General features: G+C 33.7%; 1 protein-coding gene across 3 annotated transcripts in view; it reads left to right on the top strand.

Moving 5' to 3' along the window:
- LOC118184382 (homeobox protein DBX1-like) overlaps positions 1–20,641 on the top strand; it is a 144,862-nt gene extending 124,221 nt beyond the window's left edge. For all 3 annotated transcript variants that reach the window (XM_085810017.1, XM_035354051.2, XM_035354050.2), the window contains one exon: positions 20,008–20,641. In XM_085810017.1, coding sequence (XP_085666143.1) covers positions 20,008–20,268 — 261 coding nt within the window. In that variant the 3' untranslated portion in view covers positions 20,269–20,641. The remainder of the gene's footprint in view (positions 1–20,007) is intronic.
- Positions 20,642–24,703: the final 4,062 nt, after the last annotated feature.

Here is a 24,703-nt window from a genome sequence, read left to right as displayed (position 1 = left end):
AATTACACAATTTTCATTAAACACTAATCTCACTTTTAGTATTTTTCAAATTCTACCAAAATTATAAGAAACACCTTTCAATTGTTATATCTTTCTAAATAATTACTCATGAGTTTAAACTCGAATATAAACTAATTTCGAAGAAAACACAAATTCCTTCACCAGTAACACATCAGTAAATTTATCTTCTTACATTCAGCAGTTAATTCCATTATTTGATATAATACTCAATAATAATTCAGTGAAAATTTTTTTTAATAAACATTTATTTTCCCTTAATTTAAGTGAAGACTCATGAAGAATAAACATTTAAAAATAAAAATCACTTTCTTAGCTATTAATTAAATAACCGTAACAAACAAAGACGAGAAGAAAATGTACATTCACGGGTACCGAATACACATCAGTTTGCGGGGCTTGAGGAGCTGGCGGACCATTTCTTTAATACGTCGAAAACTATAAACGGTCAAATCTACATAGTTGTCAAAAAACCAAATTATAAAGTCTCTTCAAGGCACTCATGGTTGGATACTTCATCGTTGTATAAAACAAAGTCTGATGGCTGCCTCATCATGTTAGTTCTTTCCTTTATTCTCATAGTTTCAACACAATACTCTGTCTAGGAGCAATCTAACTCAAAATCAGCCTTTCCTTTTATTTCGAAGTACCCCAATGAGGATAACGGCAGGCAAAAAGACAACTGGAGATGACGACACACTCGGATTTATATTTTCTTCAGTAATCTGGATCTTCAGGACGAGCATTCAGAATTGTTTTCTAACAAGGGGGGAAAAATCAGCGACGAAATTAAACCCAAAAAGTCCGAGAACTGCTGGTAAGGGAAACGCAGGACCTAGCCCCAGTTCTACTAACACCGATGTCGACAAATGTCACGATGAGAGCCGGCAACGCACTCGGACCGGTCCCCGCGTCCCCTCAAGACACAGGGAGGTGGTAAATTACCTCCGCTTTGATCCTTTAGATTTCTTAACCGTGAAAAATCTGGAATAGTCTGAAAAATCTGCTCCTGCCTCTCGTGCAACCACATTTAATACCTCGCTGACGCTCAAAATGCAGACCGCCTCTATATTCACTACTGGCTCAAAATATCAATAAAATTAAATCTATGCAATCCAACACAAAACCTGAACTTTCTCTAACCAACAAGAACAAGAGCAATAATTAACCATCAAAATTCGATGAAAATCAGCCCCCCCTTTTTGAAATGACATATTCTTTCTCGCGCAAACAAAAAGGAATGTTTTCAACCAATAATTCTGTCAAGTTTCGACGCCCGTTAGAGCTACTCGCCTCCAAACAAGAGCTTACAAACGAGCGAACCAAATGTTCAGCCCCGAAAGATAAGGGAAGGAAATGGCAGCTGCCAGCCGACCTTTGACCTTGAAGTGGTCGCTTCGTGAGAAACGAAAAAAATAAAGCAGCCTTTTAGCTGAACAAAACTTTCCGCTAGCTAATAAGAGCTTTACCGTATTTAAACGAAAAAAAGGTTTAAACAGTACTATAAATTAAAAATTAATTCTCAAATACTAACATTAAAAATTCACTATTCATGTAAATTAATATAATCACTAAGCACTATAAAATAACGCATAACAATTCTACACAACAGGCATAAAACCGACCAAAAAAAAATCAAGATTAAATTAAACAAACAGATATTCAACATACTAATGCAACGGTGTGGTTCACTAAAGCGTCCTCTCACGACCAAGAATAATATTTCTCTAACTTGTTAATGCCATATAAATAACCTCATCGAGATGGCCTTGGTTTTACTGAAATGACTATTTTTCGCACCTGATCGGATAGCCAACAGTTTGTGACGTCACTTAACTTTTTGCCTTCATTGGTACAACACTCCTCTGTTCATAACGTATCGTCTACCAGTCCAAGTTGCACAGTGTACTTCTTTCTCTGGACTCTCAAAAGCTTCGGTGATCTTTAGAAGATCCTCATCTTCCAGCTGTGATTGACGTAGTGTTAATATACCCATTCATTTAATTAGCACTAGCAGGACTAGTAATAGGGATTTTGACGGAGACAGCACATATTTGACAAGGATCTGTACTTGAATGTTCACAAATAGGACGAGATAATAAATCAACAATAAAGTTTAGTCTTTAGGGATGTAGTTAAATTATAGGATTGGATTTGTAAGGCCCATCTTACGAGCCTACTAGTTGGTGACTTTAAAGACATCAGCCACTTTAGTGGCTTGTGGTCAGAGGTGACTGTGATAGGCTGGCATTCGACGTATCTGCTAAATTTGTTGAGTGCCCATACTGCTGCCAGGGCTTCTTTTCTATGATGGAATAGTTTCATTTTGAGGAGGAGAGCAAGCGGCTGGCATATTCTATAGGGTGTTCTTCATTTTTCTCCCCTTGGAGCAATACAGCACCAATGACTACATTGCTAGCATCTGTCCGAATGACAAAGACTTCGTTCCATCAGCCTGCTTAAGAATTGGCAGGCTAATTAATTTTTATTTCATTTTTCGGAAAGCATTTTCTTGTTGTACTTCCCACTTCCACACTGCTTTCTTCATCGTTAAATCAGTCAGAGGTTTGGCTATGTGAGAGAAATTAGGAATATATCGAAGATACCAGGAGCAGATTTGTACGAAATATTGCACTTGCTTGACAGTTTTGGCGACGGCATGTCTGCAGTAACAGCACTCTTCTGTGGATCAAGAGATATACCGTCCTTGGTAATGTAATATCCGAAATATTTCACTTTTTTACAACAGAAGTGACACTTCTCTCGGTTGGCATTGAGCATGAACAACGATAGATGTTTGAAAACTTGTTCTAAGTCAGAAACATGTTTTTGGAACGTAGAAGACAGCGCGATGATATCATCCAAATATGACAATGCAAACCGGTCCGAATAATGTGTTTTAATAAACATTATTCGGGCCGGAATTCAACTTATCTATTGGTTTAGAAAAGGTGGAAGACCATTTCTCAATCCAGAGAGCATTCGGATAAATTTATATGTACCAAAATGGCAAATAAAAGCAGTCTTGTTTTGATTTCTTTAGTTACTTTCACCTTATGATAACCTGATCTCAAAGCAATAGTTGACATGTAAGGTGTGGACTTCACTTCGTTCAATAAATCGTTTTGGGGTGGCAAAGGATAAATGTCTGGAAGAGTGTGAGCATTCAAATTGCGATAACCAATGCATAGCCGAAAATTTTATATTTGGCTTGAGAATCAAAACCACAGGAGAGGCGTAAGGGCTTTCACACTTTACTATGATACCTTGTTTTGCATAGAATCAAGTTCTTTTCTCAACAGTTCTTTCTTACTTGGGCTTATCCGATATGGAGGAACTGAAACCGGAGGGCTGTATCCTCTGTTAATATGATTTCAATGAATATAGCGTCTTCTCCCCCTACTTTGAAGACAGCCTGATATTTGTTAAGCATCAGTTTCAAGCCGTTGGAATGTAGTTAACTGTTGTTCTTCATATTCTCGTAGTTGGCAATTATTTTTAACAATTGGGGTTCCTTCCTGTCCTTTGGACTAATGGGGTTTCACAAAGCTGTATTTTTCTTCGAGGTTCATCAGAAAAGTTCCACTTATTTTCCGCAAGATTTAACACAATTTAAGCTTCTTGAAGAAAGTCTATTCCTAGCAGATTGCAGCCATTTTTGGCATCAGGCAAAACAAGAGGCGGTATTTTGAGCTCTCTGCTTTCAAAAAGAATACTTTGTTCGGTGCGAAATTCCTCTTTCACTTACCAAACCATCAGGCAAAGAATCTGTAGTGTCGTCTTTTCAAAGAATGTTAAAGAGGTCGGATTTCCTTTCTTTGCTGCTCACCACGATTCGAAAAGTTTTTACTAGTTGTCTGGACATATCTTGTTCGATTTTCTACTTTGTTTTTGGATGGATTAGTCACTTTGCACGAATGATTTCACCTTACAGCTGATTGACTTTTATAGTTCGTTTTTTTTTTTAACACGTACAGCTTCGCAATCATCCAATTAGCTATACTTAAATCACATGAACTCTTTATTTTTATTTTTATTTTTTTTTTTCAAGTTTCCGGAAAATTCTTCATGAGATCATTATTGACGTTTATTTTAAGCTGATCAGTAAGTACCAAGTTTTCGACTGATACAAAGTTTGTAACATTGAGTATATGTAGCCACCCTTCCAGATATGTGCTTAATTCTTTAGCTAAGTCTTTCCATAAGATCCCAGGCTTTCTAAGGTGTATGGTAAGTTTGATTCGAAATAATTCAACATTTAATTTGAATCTTTGGAGCAGGATCTTCTTTACCTACGAACAAACATCTAATTTGTCCTTCGGTTCTCTTAAAATAATTTGTGAAAGGTTTATAGGCAGAAGGAGGTGGGAAGTGAGTGATGTAATCTATTTCTTTTGCATTAACTTTCTCACATGGTTTTTGAAAACGTCGCAGGTAAGCTGCAATGACCGAAATTTCTGTAAACTTAGAAATTAGCTGCTTAATATTTGTTTCAATATTTGCATTTGAAGCAAAGAAGCGATAGTTAGGATTTTAGCCAGTACTTGCCAGGTTATTTTTATTTGTTTCAACTCTAACTTTTTTCTTTTCTTCCTACGTTCTTCTGGACCTTTGTTTTCACTTTCTTTTGTTGTCAAGCTTCGATTAGAGTTGAGAAGATTCTTTATAAAATCTTCATCACAAGTGTCAGATTGGATGATAAGATCTTTAAGGTCTGTCACTCGCATGGTATCATTCACTCCCAAACCCAGTTCCGTAGCTATATTTTTAAAATTCCCTTTTCGCGCTTTTGCAAGGTAAGCTATAATTATACGAGGGGTCAGGGGGGAGAGAAAAGATGGAGTTGAATTTGCTATAGCTCTTCGTTCGATTTTATGAAAAGATGAAGATGAACTGGCTATACGTTTTCTTTCGATTTTATTCATATTAAAATATGTGTACACTTAACACTATTTTCCGAATAATAATAATAACTATACCATTAAGGGTAATGCTTATGCCAATGCTAAACAACATTTAGAAATGCAAATAATATTACTCTCAGCGTTATAGTATAAAACTGTTGACAGAAATTTAAACTTATATAAATTATCAAATCTTAACTTTAAAAATCTCATATAATACCCTTATACATCCAAATTGTATCCAGAAAATTAGTAATAGTCACATATAATAATTTGTTCAAATATTCATCTACTACTTAATAAAACATAAACAAATGTCTTATCAGAAGCTCTTATTTAAACTGAATTCTTCTACTTTTTAATCTTAACAAAAGATTAAGCAGTATTCACAACAGTAACTCTTTCACTTCAGTTAAATATTCATTCTCTTCTATTCATATTTTTTTTCATTTGAAGAAGTGTGTTTCAAAATATCCATTAAAGCAAATAAAGCAATGATATTTTATTAATGTACACAATAAACATTCTATCAAAAAGTTCTTCAAAAGATAAACTAACAAATTCAATATATTTATTTTACTTATATTGCAATATTTATTCAATTTTCAAAAGAGATGAAAGAAAAGGAATAAAATGTAAACAAAAAGATTCTACGACAACACGTCACAAATCATCTAGTCTGAAATTCAGCCGGGGGTTTGGTGGGGGAACCGTCTCTTACTCTGATTGAGAATCAAGACTAATAAAGTCTAATCAACAATATCAGTGCATCTATTTAAAATGTTATCATTAAAATATGCATTCAGTTTACTAATAGAAGCCATAATTTAGTTTAGTACATATGTTACCGGCAAAGTATGAAATCCGGCAGTCTATAGAATGCATTATAGTATATTATGCCTAAAAGTAGCTGGCAATGTATGAAACGATTCATATTTCACACATTTCCTAGGCATTCTATAGAATGCCAAATGACAAACCGGCAAAGTATAAAATCCAATTCGTTCCAAAGAACCGAAACTACTTACCAGAAGTTAATAAATGATGTAAAAAGGCCAAAATGATTACTAAGAAGGAAGCACAAGATTACTGGCCACCAAATCGCTAGGTTGTGATGTTTGTGGAAAACAAAAGTACATTCATTTATCCTGTTAAAGAAAGCGTCAGTACTATGCAGTATTGCGTCATGGACGCTGAGTTATTTTCCGTATTTTATGAAAATTCATTTGAATACTGCACAAGAACTACGTGACAGAATGCCGAAAGAATTTTCAACCAATTACAAAAACGTTACACGTAATTTATATTGAACTGTAACCACCACCTTTGTGAGCCCTTCCAGAAAAAACAAAAATGTATTAAAAAGGGCACTGATGTGAAACTTATGATTGTTTCTGAATTTAACCTCCGTTGTCAGGTAGATCTTACCGATTCCCAATCTCAGCCAGATAGAAAACGCAAATTTATTACGCTGTACCAAGACCACCTCACTATCTTTTTTTTTTACATATTTCGAAGAACAGTTTTTTAATGGCACTCTTTCATTAATTTTTCAAAATAACATTTGTATTTTAGATTAATGAACGTCTTTTAAATAATAGCCTTATCATAACAGTTTTTTCATACTTTGCCTAAAGAGTATTTGTCATTCTATAGAATGCCTAGGTAAAGTATGTAATAATTCTCTTATTTCATACTTTGCCTAAAATCATCCGGCATTATATACAGTACCTAAGCATTCTATAGAATCCCGGCGTTTCATACTTTGGCGGTAACATATACATGAAAACAGCTTAGAATAACAGATTAACGAAAGTTTAAAAGTACGAGAATCGAAGCTAATAAATTGTTAATAACAATGTCAGTTAATTTAGAAATCTGATTTCAGTAAAGAATTTACATTTGTTTTAATAAACAATTTATAACAAATACGGAGAACTCAGATTAAACAATAATTTAAAAAAATTATCTTTTTAATAATAAAGAAACTTATCTGTTTGTTTCTTTGAAAGTTTTTGACTTTCCATTCGATGTGCTAGCAGCATGGCACAACAACCTTTACTTCAAGATTTGGTTTCTAAAATTATTTTGACAAGCATTCCCCACCTGAAAAGAAACTGAGCCGAGCTCCAGCAACCAAAACTTAAATTCGGGAGTTACGACATTTTAAAAGACAAACCGAAATCATCATTAATAAAACCCGAAAGTATAAAATTTTATTTTATTGTTTTTTCAAAGAGAAATGTTATGCATAATTATATTATTATTCATCACAGATATTTATAAATTTTGCTTGAAATAGATGATGGAAACATTCTTTTTCTGAGCACATTTTTTAACAGAATTATTAACTTGAGAGCCACTCCTTTTACTATCTGTGGCTGAAACTTAAGATATTTAGCATATTTTTTTCAAAATAATTTACCGATTCTTTGTTCAGTTTTGCCTAAAGGCTAATTTCGTCATTACCACAAAAATCTGTATTTCTTAAACGACAGTTTTGTTTCCCATGTACTATGCAAACATTTAAGAGAGTATAGATTTAAAACTAGCTGGAAGTTAAATTTAGATAAATTATATTACTGAAGATATAGTAATATAATTTATCTAAATTTAAGTTAATATGTATTTAGATAAAAAAATTACTGAAATCTTAAAATAGAAATAATTAATCATTTGATACGTTTAATTTATCAGAAGATCAGATTTTAACTTTTTGCTTGAAATACCTTCAAGTGTCTTTAAAAGAAGAATATTTCCATTTATGCCAACAAATTAAAATACGTGAAATTTCTAGTGGTTTTAGAATCATTAAGTTACATCGATGAAGGAATGTGAAAAGTGTGCAATCCCCTAGCCAGATTCGAACTCCATACCTGCCGAATGCGCATAGAGCGTGATTCTAGCTACATCACGAATCATATTACGTTACGCCTTTTAAAGGCCATTGAGGATTATGGGGCCCAACCGCCAAATCCTGGTGGTGACGAATTATAGTCCATCACCTTTTAGTTCGGCTCCATTTTTGCAGCCATTAGGTTATATCGAAGCAACCAAAAAATATGCGTCGAATATACTTCCAGGAAAGGCGAAGGTATATGAAAAGGAGAGAAAAAATGCTTTCTGAATTTGCAAAACTGTTCGAGCAATATCAAAGTGCAAAGAGCGAATGGTTATTTGTCATGCCAAAGCGCACAAGTTCTTGGATCACAGAGGACTTTCTGAAAGAAGCCTTCTTGTCTTCACATTAAACTTGAGGAAAACCTCTAAAATCCCATGGGCTTCAACCATTCCAGAGTTGGGAACAAACCTCGATCGTATCAGTTTTGGTCGAGATAAATAACAGTATTGGTGATGCTGCAGTTTTGTGGAAGGAGGATGTAGAGCTAAGTAGGTGACATAACTGTCGAATAACTGAGGGTTCTATGTGGTGAAAGCAGTTAAGGAAGTAATATTTCAGAGAAATTCCCTCTCATAAAGCTCCTTAGATAGTCTAACTTCTTTAGAATATTATTCTCCTTTTTCTTTTTAGCATAACCTAATCGATAGTTAACTCAAAGTTTTTTTGTTTCACTACTCACGTTTTGAGATTATTTTTTCTCAACGTTCTCTTTGACTTTCTCTTATACTTGTAACACTTATCTTTTCTTTGATGTAAGCCGTCGGCTGATCTAAGGCAAATCATGAAACTCGGGCAGATATCTCGATGTCCTGAATAATTTAGTCATACCAATATGTGACGGTAACACGGTACCAATAATTATCTCTTCTGTTATGGTCAAGCTCCTTGTACTTTAATATACGGCTTGTGTAGGACTGGTTGGTTTACCAAGCGATGGAATTGTTAGACTGGTTTTCAGAAAGTTCTTATCTTACCAACACAAAGCGCCTGACGCCTAAATTTGGGCAACAGATGTGTCACCTCACATGCAGTCAACATTCTCTCCGACAGCTGGTCTCAAAGGGCAAAAGCCGCGCTTTTTATGTGGAGCACTGTTTCAGTTTTTAAAATTATAAATACTTCCGCTACCTTGTGTTTAATTTTCTAATGTCATACAGGCACTTTTTATTTCGAATTTATGAATAAAATTACACAGAAATTTCGTCAGAAAATTCTTAACAATGGTCAAAGTTAGTAATATTGAAAAATACATTATTGATACTATTTTTGATTAAATGCATATTAATCATACATTTAATTATTAAATTATATATATATATATATATATATATATATATATATAACAAAAAATAATGTATAAAATATCAAAGGAGAATATTTTAAAAAAATTCATTAATGTAAAAATATGATGCAAATAGTGTGTTAGGTTTAATGTAATATAGCTAGATTTTAGGAAAATGGGAAAGTTTTTATGTTATGTTACATGTAAATACATCCTAAATCACTTTAGATGATTTTTAAAAGTTGCTTAAGCGGCAGAGTCAAGCTTACTTAGTTATATAATTTACATATTATAAATAATTCTAGTGCTAATCAGTACTGAAAAGCTAGAATCGGATCGGGTTACTACTTTATTGCAGTGTTTTAGATCACTTCATCTTTGTGTCCTACATGCATATAATTGATCTGAAAAAAGTGGGTCATTCCTGGAAGGAAAAAAATTGTGAAATGTTAATAAATACGAATTAAATTATTTAATTATTTGTTACATTAATCTGATATGACAAAGCTCGCAAGGGCTATCTGCCTAAGGGAAGAGATGCCATCATGAAGGACTTCCTAAGGAATATTGACTTTTATTCATTTTACACAAGAAGCAAATCACAGAAACTAGCCATGCGGCTTGGCCATTCGCCTGGGATTGAACCCAGGTCGAACTCGGAGTATTCAGCGGTCTTGACTAGAAGTATTTGCGTCGTTTTGCTAATATATACATGAAGACGAAAATATAAGCCATTTCTTTTAAAACCTCTGCCAAGAAAATATGATGCTTTAGCCTTCTGCGAAATTAAGAAATTGTTCTTAATTTATTAGTGTGTATTTCTAAATTTATCTGCTTTTATCATGCTTTAAGTTGTATCTAAGATACCTTTTGTAGATTTTGTAGATGCTTCATTCAGTAGAGAACTGAAATGATTAACATGACTTTGCATTCGTGTATAAAATCCTGATTACTATGCCTAGAAACACTTTTTTACTGAATACTAGATGCTTGCTTTAAAAAGAAATTATATAAACACGTTGCTTCATACTTTTGTAATGTGTAACTCTAACGACTATATTAGCTTAAATTTTATCTGAATATTTTGATAATGATAATAAACGATTTAACGAAAAAATCACCTGTGATGTCAAACATTTCGATTAACTAATAAATGAGGGAACTGATATCATTTGAAAATGTTTTCCATTCAAACTTGACATATTTATTAATTTACTTTTTCCTGTAATTGAATTTAATCTAAATTTTGCTAAAATCTTAAGATGTGATGTTAAAACTTTAATTTTGTTTTTCCAGATAGCCAACGAAACCTGAAAGCAACTATGTTTCAAAAATGTTCTTCCTTGGAAAATCTCCTCTTTTAAAGGCATTAAAATGACTGCTGTAGTTTTCCCTTCTTAATTTAGACTCGACAGCAAATGAGCAGTATTCCTACTGATAAGTTCCGAACACAATGATAGCCTTTTATGGCACCTCTGTAATAAGGCGGTAGGCAAACTGTTCTTTTTCACATTTTCCGAGATTTGGTTGATAGTACTTTGACCCTCAGAAGTTGGGCAGTCTAATCGGCAAAAAAAGCAATTTTCTTTGAAAACTTATCATGGCCAATCAGGTTTTGTAATAAAATACTGTTAGATTCTATTAAGTATTACAAAAAAGCACTTTTTTTTAAAGTAATAATGCTGTCAAACAATCAGGTGATATGGTTACAGAAGTAACACTTTCATTCAAACATCGTAACCCAAGATTTCAAATACGCATTTGTTATAATGTTAATGAATTAGTAAATAATTATTCAAATCGGTTTAATTTTGTCTCAGAAAAATCATTCTTAAGAATGTCTTCAACTTCTTAAAATACCTAATAAGGCTGCTAAATAACCCTATTGTACATTATTAATAGGAGCTTGAATTATTATAGTACGAGTATTTACTTACTTAGCTAAACTAGCAAATTACTACTTGGAAATGCAAAAATTTAGGAACTAGATATGTATACGCACACTCGTTTTCGAGAAACCGACTTGAAAATTGAATTTCTGGAGAATCTGTGCAATTTTATAGCTAACAGAAGGATAAAATGGAAGCACGACAAGGTCATTAATATTATTTCTAACAGTGGAATGTCTTCTTTGATGGGAATCTGAAAATTTTTTAACGGCTTTATCAATAATCACGGGAGAAAATCCACGGTCAATCGCAATCGCAAAGTTCATTGGTAAGCAAAGATTCAGAGGAACAAACTTTAAGCGCGCGGAAAACATAATAGTAAAAAGAAGCCATTTTTTGCTTAACAGGGTGGCATGACTTGGCATGGGGTGGTAAACAAACTGCAAAGGGTTTACGGTACACAGTGGTGCTAAAATCGGTTTCATTGCAAATTATAAGAATATCGAGGAAGGGAAGGGAATTGTTGGATTCAATTTCAAGAGTGAATTGGATGGCTGGATCAATTGAATTCATAATAGATAGAATCTCGGATAAATCCTCTTTATAACCGTCAAAAAGTGCGAAAGTGTCGTCAACATACCGAATCCAAAGACGAAAAGATAATTTATCAAATAATTTCATCTCAAAATAATGCATATAAATGTCAGCAAGTACCGGACTGAGAGGATTACCCATAGCCAATCCTTCAACTTGACGAAAATATGCATTTTAGAAAACAAAGTGGGTTTGACTCGGAGAAACTTTAGTAAGCGAAACCAACTCATTAATTTCAGTATGTGTGAAGTGAAATTCCCGAAGCCTAGTTTCAAGACAATTTAGTGCTCCTTCGACCGGAACATTAGTAAACAGTGATTTGACATCAAATGAAACCATAATGGAACGAAGTGGAGAAATATTTTTAAGTTTATCAATGACTTCAACAGAATTTTTTACAGTGTGAATATTGTTAGCAAGTAGAGGAGAAAATCTGGAAACTAAATATTTGGCCAAAGGATATGAAACAGTACCTATGTTGGAAACAATTGGTCGAAAAGGAATACCGGTTTTGTGGACTATTGGAAGAGCATAAAGTCTAGCGCAATTAGTAATAGGTGGAATAAGTGATTTCTTCAACTGAGTTGGCAGAATGTAGAAAGATTTAATAGCACTTTTTACTTTCGTGAGGTCTGAAGTTGAAGGATCTTCAGGGATCGAGCAGTATAGGTCTTCATTTATCAATTTAGAGACTCCAGTAATATATGTGTGTTTGTCCATAACAACGATCTGTCCGCCCTTATCAGCTTTAGAGATAATGATATTAGTATCAGAATGAATTTCACGTAAGATCTCATTTTCCTTTTTGCTAAGATTCGAACCCAAAGATTTATTGTTAAAATTAACGTTATGAGAAATTAGGTGGCGGATTGTATCCTTCTGCGTTTCCGAAATTTTGGAGAATTTAAAGGCTTTCTCTATAGGGGCGATGATTTGAGGAATTGAAGGTTCAGATGTCTTTGAAAAGTTGAAATTATATTTTAATACTTTTAACTGATCCTCCGAAAGATTCCTATTGGAGATATTAACGATGGGGTTAACGTTTACAGTGGGAATATCAGCTAGATAGTTGAGACTATCCGACTGGAATGTGAGTTTTAGGAATTTATAAATGAGCACATTTTTATGCCGTTGACAAACGGTATCGGTTCTAGACCAGGATGTATGTTCAAATGAGGAAAAATTTTCAGTGGAATTAGCAAAAAAATTTTTCCTCATTTGAACATGCATCCTAGTCTAGAACCGATACCGTTTGTCAACGGCATAAAAATGTGCTCATTTATAAATTCCTAAAACTCACATTCCAGTCGGATAGTCTCAACTATCTAGCTGATATTCCCACTGTAAACGTTAACCCCATCGTTAATATCTCCAATAGGAATCTTTCGGAGGATCAGTTAAAAGTATTAAAATATAATTTCAACTTTTCAAAGACATCTGAACCTTCAATTCCTCAAATCATCGCCCCTATAGAGAAAGCCTTTAAATTCTCCAAAATTTCGGAAACGCAGAAGGATACAATCCGCCACCTAATTTCTCATAACGTTAATTTTAACAATAAATCTTTGGGTTCGAATCTTAGCAAAAAGGAAAATGAGATCTTACGTGAAATTCATTCTGATACTAATATCATTATCTCTAAAGCTGATAAGGGCGGACAGATCGTTGTTATGGACAAACACACATATATTACTGGAGTCTCTAAATTGATAAATGAAGACCTATACTGCTCGATCCCTGAAGATCCTTCAACTTCAGACCTCACGAAAGTAAAAAGTGCTATTAAATCTTTCTACATTCTGCCAACTCAGTTGAAGAAATCACTTATTCCACCTATTACTAATTGCGCTAGACTTTATGCTCTTCCAATAGTCCACAAAACCGGTATTCCTTTTCGACCAATTGTTTCCAACATAGGTACTGTTTCATATCCTTTGGCCAAATATTTAGTTTCCAGATTTTCTCCTCTACTTGCTAACAATATTCACACTGTAAAAAATTCTGTTGAAGTCATTGATAAACTTAAAAATATTTCTCCACTTCGTTCCATTATGGTTTCATTTGATGTCAAATCACTGTTTACTAATGTTCCGGTCGAAGGAGCACTAAATTGTCTTGAAACTAGGCTTCGGGAATTTCACTTCACACATACTGAAATTAATGAGTTGGTTTCGCTTACTAAAGTTTCTCCGAGTCAAACCCACTTTGTTTTCTAAAATGCATATTTTCGTCAAGTTGAAGGATTGGCTATGGGTAATCCTCTCAGTCCGGTACTTGCTGACATTTATATGCATTATTTTGAGATGAAATTATTTGATAAATTATCTTTTCGTCTTTGGATTCGGTATGTTGACGACACTTTCGCACTTTTTGACGGTTATAAAGAGGATTTATCCGAGATTCTATCTATTATGAATTCAATTGATCCAGCCATCCAATTCACTCTTGAAATTGAATCCAACAATTCCCTTCCCTTCCTCGATATTCTTATAATTTGCAATGAAACCGATTTTAGCACCACTGTGTACCGTAAACCCTTTGCAGTTTGTTTACCACCCCATGCCAAGTCATGCCACCCTGTTAAGCAAAAAATGGCTTCTTTTTACTATTATGTTTTCCGCGCGCTTAAAGTTTGTTCCTCTGAATCTTTGCTTACCAATGAACTTTGCGATTGCGATTGACCGTGGATTTTCTCCCGTGATTATTGATAAAGCCGTTAAAAAATTTTCAGATTCCCATCAAAGAAGACATTCCACTGTTAGAAATAATATTAATGACCTTGTCGTGCTTCCATTTTATCCTTCTGTTAGCTATAAAATTGCACGGATTCTCCAGAAATTCAATTTTCAAGTCGGTTTCTCCCCTATTAATAAAATTCATCCTTCGATTTTAAAAGATTGCGTTTCTGTCTTGAATTCTTGGGGAATTTATAGTATATCGTGTCAGTGTGGTTTAAGATATATTGGTCAAACAAAAAGAGCGTTGAAGTTTCGTATCAAGGAACATGTATCTTATGTCAAAAAAGGCGAAATTAACAAGTCTTCAATAGCGTATCATAGTTGGACTTTTAACCATAATTTTGATTTTGGGTTTGCAAAAATCATCCGAAAGGCTTCTTCCATAGGTGAATTGGATTTTCTTGAGGCTTTTCACATTCACAAAGAATTAGCAAGTTTAGTTAATGATTTGAAGTCCAATCCAGTACTTCCTAATGCCTTTAAAATTCTACTATCTTAATTCAGTTATTTTTGCCGATAGATGGCGTTACCTCCTCGCGTTTGGTACTACCAGAGGGTATAAAAATCCGCTCAGTCGTTGCTTTCCATTATTTAAAGTTCAGATTTTGAGCGTAAGGTGCATTTGCCCCTCGCTCCCTATTTTAACTTCGCTAATATTTCTTTATGCTTGATCAGATAGCCTGGCTCAGTAAAAGTAGGCGGCCAGTGCAACTCTGATTAAAAATCTAGTTATAATCACGTGCAGTGCTGATAAGGACCACGTGTTTCTGTGACTCCTCCTCCTATTTTCTTCTTTCTATGTATTTCTTTCTCCTGATGAGGAGGGACCTTTAGCTGCCCTCGAAATCGATTGAGTGTTTCATTATACCTACGCTAAATACGAGGTTGTTTTTTACGATTTTGAATGTATTGGTACATTCGATTGAAGCGCTATTCACTTATAGTACACTGGTGGACAATTGCTAAGGATGGAGCACCAACGGCTGTATAGCACGTTCAAAAATAAGTGTGTTTGGGTGCCAAGTAAACTAAAATAATCACAGAATACATAACACTAAAGACAATTTGTTGTGCTGTAAAACCTAGAAGAGTTTAAAAAATATTCAATGAACAAAATGGTCATATTGTGCTAAATATCTAAAAGTGAAAAAAATGTAATTACCATCCTCAGGCATTCTAGCGTAAGATAACAATACAGGATATGGTCAACTTGGAGGGCGATGCATAATTTCACACGTTGCGTCATGCTTTGCAAGATATTTTCCAACAGCTCTTGGGGTAATTTTTCCCATTCCTCTGCCAGTGCGTGGATGAGGGTGTCCTTGTTTATTGGAGGTCATTGTCGACCAGCAAATCTTCTCCCGAAAGCATCCCAAACATTTAGCAATGGGATTCAGATATGGAGAAAGTGCTGGACATACGAGACGTTGAATATCCTTGCTATCTCCTGTCAGCGACTGTTCGATGACATGTTGCGTTGTCGTCCATGAAAACAAATTTATAACCGACAGCACCTCTGAACATTGGAACATGAGGCAGCAGAACATCATTATGTATCGTTAGCCAGTCGTAGTCCCAATTGCCACCACATGTAGGGGTATGCGACGCCTTGATCATAGTGCCGACCCATACCATGATACTCCGTCTCGGATACTGGTCCTTTCCTGGATATTTTCTGGACGATAAGCAGTACCATCCTCACTTCAGATCAGTTGGCGTCTAAAACCCGGTAGCAGACTGAATCTACTTTCATATAAAGAACCGACACAAGCCCAGTTCTATTGAGTCCAATTACGATGCTCGCGATACCATTGCAAACGGACACGGTACGTTGCTTTCTGGACAATGGAATGCACACAAAAGGACGTCGGGCGTGTAGTCTTCCTTGAGTCAAATTTCTGGCTGTAGGTTTTCGGAAGATTTGCTTGCCGGTAACAGCAAGCAACTGATGTGCGACCACAATAGGTGTGCTGCGTCGGTTCTTTTTGGCCAAAGCAGGATGTACCTATCTCCTACAAGCGCCGCACTGTGAGCAAGTCAGCCAAATGTGTGAAACAATACTTGGCTGTCGTTGAACTTCCTAACAATATTTGTTAATTTTCGCCCTTCTCCAGTGTTGCCGATAATATGGCCACACATAAAATCATGTAAGTGATGTCGGTAAAACATATCGCAAATTGCAAGTTCGTCAATTGATTCTTTCCAGTTAAATTTTGCTTTTGAAAAGCAAAGGTCCATACGCGTCAGCTCCTTCCTCTCTTTTATCAGCGCATCACATAACGAACAACTTAGGCAATCCAGCATAACATATTCATACGTACAGCACGTCTTACTGTGTCCCGCACTTATGCCCGATTTCCTCATTTTTCCTGTCTTCCACGTTTTGCTTGCTGTCGCTGCTACTGTCATACGCCCTTAGCAATTGTCCAACAGTGTATTTTTACATCTATCACAAACATAATCTAGCTCTGACGGGACGGTCTATAAATTATATTTATGTTTATTTTAATTAATTAATTATTTATATTTTTTAGCTTTTTAGAATTATTAACTTTTTTACAGTGTAAAGTAACAATTTTAAATATTCATATGTCTTGCATGGTTAAGAGCTTGCTAGTGAAGATCATTTTTATTTTTCATTCCCTCCCGTCCGACATACACATAAATTATACTGACACACATATTATTTATATTCCATTATTCATTTTATTTTTATAAAATAAAATTTTCTGAGGATTATATAATATTATATTTTATATATATATATATTATTATGTGCGTACGGGTTCGTAATAGAAAGAATTCACACAGGTCTGATGCTAGATTATGAAATTTATTGTATCAAAAGAAATACTTCAGAGTTCTGAAAATTTCCACAAAAACAGTCATACAATTCTTATTACAATCAGTAATTACACTTCAAACTACTGAGAACGTTAAATACAACGCAATGCAAATGATGCTTAATGTTCTCTTTAGAACAGTAATTGGCAAATTTGCTGGAGGTAAATGCTGTACCTCTATCTGATATTTACTTGGAAAGAAGTGTCAGATACATTCTTTTGGATCTTCAACTTTGCTATGACTTCAGGAGATGTTGTGGTCTTCGCAGAAATAATCAATACAAATTTACTAAATGCATCAATATTTACTAGGATGTGCTTATATTTTTTATACGTACTCTCCAAAGGTTCGAGATGGCGTATTTTTAAGGGCACATCTTCTTTGTGCAGTGGATGTAGGAGGCCTATTCAATTTGCTATGATATTTTCTTCTTTCTGTCTGAGTTTAGGGATAAAATAATACTCTTAGATGCTTTTCTCAGCATATTTTGGTTCTGAATGTGCTTTCTCATGGGCACTTGTTATGATTTCTGTTTGCATGCTTTCAGACACAACCACTAATTCTTTACAATCAACAGATTTAAACAAAATTCCACTTTAATCATTTTTATTTCATTATCCTGAGCTGATTTCAACTTTGGTAAGATTTATATTTAGTATTAAAAAATGTTAATTGGAGATCTATTTACGGCGTCGACCTTTACCATCCTAGTACCAGAGCGTTGATCAATCACATAATTTCTGTATTAATAAAGCCCAACGAGCAACACGAGTTTATAAGCCCCGTTTTCACATAGTATTTTCAAATGAAAAACATTAAACTACACGTTGAAAAGGAATTCCTAATAAATTACACAAGGAATTTTTTAATCCTTCTACAGGAGCTTTAGGCTTGTAGTTAGAGTACTTCCTTTCAGTTTTTCTTTAAATTCAAGTAAGTTTTGCATCCGTACCAAACAATTTTGTTTTCTTGCAATTTATTTATTCCCTTTACTTTATTTCATTTATTCCTTTTGTAGCATAATTCATTAAGCCAGAGTCATCCTTTTTCCTAAATTGCATAATTCTTTCATTTTTTAGAAATATTCTTAAACCGATTCAGTATCCTTCATTTTACTTTGACTTAGCAGTTTATGAAAATTAGTAGAATTTAGTTCAAAAGAGAATTCGTCAATCAATGGTTTTTCTCAGTTTTGGCCATGAATTAAATTCAACTTCTGTTCGAACAGATAATGCCGCGTTACCGCAAAGCAATCGTTTAGCGAAGGTAATTTTTTTTTAATCCGACACATTAAATAATTTAGAGATATTCTCAAAATGTTCGATCCAACGAATAACATTTCCATGTGATTCTGCATTCGTAATCGTGCTTTCTATATCAGAATAATTAATTTTAACGCTTGAATTATAGAATTTCGATTGTACAAGCATAATTATACTGTATATAAGAATCAAGGTTATTTTTCTTCTAAAATATTCACGATGCACTGAAAAATCGTTTTCACTTCGTTTGTTTATTTCTACTTCTGTTTCCGATTCATCAAAGCCAAACGTGTCGACATCATTCAGATTTCGAGCTAGTGTTTCAACATCACAGAACAAAGATAAAATTCTTTTTGTTAGCTCTGATTTATTGCCTTTGAATCCAATGTTTAGGATATTAGAAATTGTGGCTAGCTCATTAAATGAAAAGCTTTCTTCTATATCTTTGAATTTCTTTTGAAATTCGTCGCTATCTGAAGCCAAAATCAGTCAAAACCAGAAAAATTCCTTATTCTCTTTTGATTTAATTTATCGCCGTCATAATCGAAAATATATCTATGTAAAGTTTTGATCTTATCTGCTTTAAAATTCTTTAATGCAACGTAGATTTTTACATTTCATTTAATATCATCTTCAGATGTGAGAAAAAAGAATCTATGTACGTTCTAGAGTAGTCATTTGTTTTGTAATCCAAATAATTTATTCACCATGCCAGTCTGTATCCCACTTCCCCCCCCCCCAAAAAAAGTGTTGTGTCTCTTGTGGGCGGCAAAAATTACATCTTCAGAGTTTCCTTACACCGAAAAACATTTTTAATTATTTTTACATATACACATTTTCACAATCTCACGTAATACAACGAACTCGGTTCACTTCTTTATAATAACATATTGCTTCCGTCTTTCGAACTATCAGTCGTTCATTCAACACATCTGGAGGCCAACTGCAAACGAAAATATCAGAGCGAATTTCACCTTAGCATCATCTCTTTCTATATATATAACAAGTTTTGAGTAAAAATCTCATCTTAATCTAGCAAATATTAGAGAAGAGACGAAAATAATGAGGAAACAATTACATCTAAGGTAATATAATGCAAAAAATGAAGACAGATATCTTAGTTTCGTGAGATGAGGATGAGGTTATATTTCATACATATTGACTAAGTAGCTGTTGCAAGACATTAAAGTTAACATTTAACGTTTAAAGTTCATTTGAAAATATAATTTGTACACATTTAGCGAAGGTGTCAATTAATTATTTTTAGCGTTGCCCCACAAAATACAGTATCAGTTTATAACTTAACGAAGCAAAATGTTGAACTCGCTACAGATCTTAAATGCTTATTATAATTGATATAAATAGACTATTTCTCCTCTTCTTCTATTATGTTTTCATCCCTTATATCGTAATCAACTGGTAATATTCCATCTAACGAAACAGCACAATTTTGTCAGTTTAAAAAGAAGTGTCCCATTTATTCTTTGTGTTTGAAGAAATTCTGCTTTCTGTTTGAAATAATTCCATTTTCAGGATTGATTACATTCTAATATGTTTTCCTTCTCAATATGCAGGTCAAAATATGGTTTCAAAACCGTCGAATGAAATGGAGAAATTCTAAAGAAAGAGAGCTACTTTCGTCTGGTGGAACCAGAGAACAGACCTTGCCATCTAAACATAATCCTAAGCCAGATTTGAATGACATTGTTCTGCGTCTTAAAATTCCTGCGAATGATGAAAGAATTCGGATTAAAGGTTCCGAATTGCCTTGTGATTGCTCTGAAATTGATGAAGATAAGTCTGCTGGAAGCCTTGAGCAGTTAGAAGTTATTTGAAAACTTAATCTCGAAGATAATTTCTTAACAAATAAACGCTTTACAGAACTTGTTATTGGATGCTGAAGAGATATCATTTAAATTTGTACATGTTAAATATATATCGGAAATAAAGTGCAATCAATCCATATAGTGTGCTACCGTGAAAAAAGACTAAATGATAGTAGGAAATGCATTTAAAATCTGATATATATTGCTTGTTTAAGAATGGAAATAGAACTGCTTTGGAATTATGGAACTGTAACAGGGAAATGTTACCGGTGGCTACAGTCTATTTTGTCAATTCTTATCATTTTAGTACTGTGCTTATTGAATTTAAATAAACTGAAATTTTATCAACAACTATATTCTAATATATATATTCCTGAGCTTTTGCCTGCTTTGTTGTAATTAATAATGGATTCCAATTTCATACGAGTTAAAACTCGTGAAAATTTCGAAATCGTTAAAGAAATGCAAACAACGAATTCTTTGCTACATATCTTGAATTCAGCATAATAAATTTTTCTCGTTGTATTTCTTATGAAATGCGTTACAATTCACTTCGGAAAAAATAATTAGTACAAAATTGGAAAGCTGTAAAAATTTAAGCTTTTGAGTGTGAGTAAAAAAAATTTCCATTTTTGTGAAATCTCATATTGTAATAAAACGAAAACGATTGGTATAACGATAAAGATTTGATTGGAGAAACATATAACGCATAGAAGTTTATAATCACATTGCTGTTATAAACAATGATGTATTCTTCAGCGGTAAGTTATAAACTTATCAACTATGATGTATTCTTCAGCGGTTTGCTACAAAAAATTATAATTCTTTCAACAAACAAAACCTTACAAAAGTATCTTACCAAAAAATCCGATGATGAACTTCTTTAGAATTATGGTCCAATTTTCTATAAACTAGGTCAGAGAGCTTCTATATAATTCTATATAATTTTAGATTTAGCTTATATAGAATTATATATAGAGATTCTATAGAGATATGTGTACATATTGTATAGAAATTTGTTTAGAGATTCTATAAAAATATTATAGACTGACTTCCAATCCGATCCTGATATAGGATCGCATAGAATGTGTACAGAATCAATCAATAGAATTCTACTAAAAATATCAGGTCCAGTTTATAGAAAACTAAGCCATAATTCTAAACAACTTTCTTTGTTTCAAATTTCGACAAAAGGTCTTATAGAAGCTGCTGAATATTAAAAGCATTATAAAGTCAATAAAAGTTTTCTTTCGGACTAAACTGTATCGACCTACAGACCAATGAATGCGTCTGCAATAACTACAGACCATTTGTGAAAATATCATTACTATATATGCATATTATGATTTTTCACTTGCATCCTATCATCTATGTAATGCATCAAAATTATTACAGTACATAAAGAGTATTTTTAAAGAACTATTTTGTTTTAATAAAAAAACTTTCATTGAATCACTTTCCAAACCACTATTATCATTATTTATAAAAGGTAGCTTCACAGAGCGTTTAAAAGCATTGCATTAAAAATTTCATATCTAGAATTAATAATTCTGTTCTGTTATTTCTTATTATATTATCAAAACTTCTCTTGCATAAATTATACATGGTATTCTCCGCAAAAGGTATGCATTCAATTTAGCAATGGTAACTGTATTCTTTTGATAAACTTTGATAAAGTTTATTAAAACGATAAATAAATTTATAGACCATAAAATGAGCAGATTTAATGATAAATATGTAAATAAGTTTGTAGGGATTTATATTTGTTTCAAATAACCAATTTTATTTAATTTGCTATTCTTTCCTGTAAGCTTTCATTCCCCTAATTCTCAGTGCCAGAATATTTAAATTTGGTAGCGCGCGTGAAGAAATGCAAATTCTACGTTGAAGAAAGAGTTTAAAAAACGAGTTTCAGTAGGAAAGAGAAAGAGTTAGGCTACTGCCGTCACCTCTGTTGTTTAAACGTTTGGCTTCCAGAGTTATTGCTGGTTCGCGTGGCTTCATTGCATTTACTTGCTGCCACTAGTTTTCGATGGGGATTTAAGAAACGGAATTTAGCTGAGCCCTGTAGTTTAGTTCTATCACTTGTTCTATCTCCAAATTTTTAGTCTCGTTATCCGATTTCAGCTACCGCCCTAGAAGAGGCGTAGTTTGTTAGCGTTGAGTTGACGCACTGTAAATTTTAAAGAGTTAATAAAGGGTAATTTAATCCTTCTTCTGAGCAGTTACTGCTATTCCAGTTTTCACACGAAAGTGAATCTGTAGGACTCTACATTGGCGCCGAACTAAAAACGGTGGGGGATGATGATTCTCCACACCCAGGATTTGGCGACTGGGTCCCCTAAAACCTTAGTTCCCCTTTAAAAGGGGGGAGTATGTAAGGTATTTCTCCCGCCTTCTTAGCATGCCTTCGTAGTGTAGTGGTCTTCACGTTGGGCGCGTATTCCAGAGGTCCGTGGTTCGATTCCTGGCGAGGGCTTTGCTCTTTTTTCATCGTTTCTGCTTCGAAATAACCTAATGACTCTACAGGGTAAAAGACCGAAAATTTCAAAATAATAATAATTAGCGCATAATAGTTTAATACATATTTTATGCAAAATTTATACATGCAAACAATAAACTTTAAAACCCGTCGCTTTAAAGCATTTCTCACAACACAGTATTCTATAGTATCAAATCTGTGGGATTTAAAAGGAATTTTAGAAGAGATTTAACTGATACGAATTTCTCATTCATACAGTATTTCTGATCTTTATTTATATAAATTGAATTATTCTGTGGAGAATTTAGCCACAACACTCTAAAAGATCGCACACCTAAACAAATATAATGCACAAAACTTAATATAGCGTGAAAAGTAATTATGAAACTAAAATACTAGGGCCTTTAACTCCTAAAATAGTCTTTGCTACTGAAAAGTTACCTCGGCTGTAAACACTTGCTAGGATACGCTGTGGAATTAATGTTTAGTTTCATCTTGAACATAATGATATCATTCGGCCTGAGCCCTTTATTACACGGTGATCTTTAACCGCACACCAAGTTGCAAGTGGGCAAAATCTTTCTTTTATAGGAGTAGATTAGAATCTTTCGCTCACTGAAATGAATTGGTCCTTTTTTACGACTCACCACTAGCAATAAACTTTATGAATAAGATCGGAAATGGGGAGTAAATCAAAAGTGATGGGAGACGATCGAGCGAAGAGAAGAAAGAATCGAACGAGTAGCGGAATCGGGAGAATCGATTCAATCGAACTGCTCACTTTCTCAACTAATTCCTTTCAACTGTAGTCTTGAGATTCTATAGATCCTCCTTTCTGAATAGAATCTAACAATAAAATTTTGGACTAAAAAAGGTTCTAGAAGTTGGAATATGATAAAAATTAAACTGGGAGGGAAAGAAAGGGGTATTTTTCCCTTTAAAAGGGGAATCGAACTTCCAACAAGAGCTTTCGGTGGGTGAACTCTAAACGTTTTTAATACCGTTCTGTTTTGGCGAACGATTGTTCGTTCAAAATATTCATCCGTTGTAAATTGAAAACGCAGCCATATTCCATCCGAGATATCTCTTTCCAACTGTATACAACTAATAAGTTGAATGAGTCAAGTAAACGAATCTGAGGACTTAAAAAGATGAAACTCGTCTATATTGAGAATTAAACTGATATCACAAAAACTGTTCTTTTTTTGCGGGGGGGGAGGGGAATTTTTAATTATTTCACCTGATGCTATCTCAGAATAACAATTGCTAACATGCACTTATTTTCCTATATAATATTTTGAACATATGGATTACGAAGAATAATTTCAAACTACTTTTTTTATAATCTAGCATTAAAAAAATCTGCTACAAGACATCTTCCATAATCATTTTTTTATCATCATCTTTCATCATCATCATCATCAAGTCATCTTTCATCAAACCAGAATTAAAATCGAACGACTCCGATAATATATTAACAAATTTTCCAAATTCTCGAAAATTTTGAAAAAACAGGTACTTTGTTATGAGAAAGACTGTAGAATCAGGCATATTTTATCATTTTTCACAAGCAATTTTAAACAAAATGACATTATTATTGATAAACTGTTTATTAAGGACAATATACTGCATTGATACAAAGGCCCATTTAAATTGTTCATATCGTGTGTCATCCTCATGAGAATTGTTTCTTCACTGCCAGAAAATTCTCATGCATCATTATCAGAGTACATTGCCTTAAAATCTTGCTGAGAGGCTATATCTGCCGTTATGTGTCGTTTTAATTATTATATACTAATAATATTAATAATTATATACATATGTTTTAATAATTATATACTGTATTTAATAAATATATACATATTATTGTCAAAACTTTGGGTAACGGGGGGGAAATCCTTAAGCAATTGCATAGAAAAATACAAAAATAAAACCACAATTCAACTTAGTAGACAAAAACTA

The sequence above is a fragment of the Stegodyphus dumicola genome, chromosome X2 (genome assembly GCF_044657685.1).
Source record: "Stegodyphus dumicola isolate Sdum_Otavi_A_Nest chromosome X2, ASM4465768v1".
In the NCBI taxonomy this organism is placed as follows: Eukaryota; Metazoa; Arthropoda; class Arachnida; order Araneae; family Eresidae; genus Stegodyphus; species Stegodyphus dumicola.
This window is presented reverse-complemented; position numbering and strand designations above follow the sequence as displayed.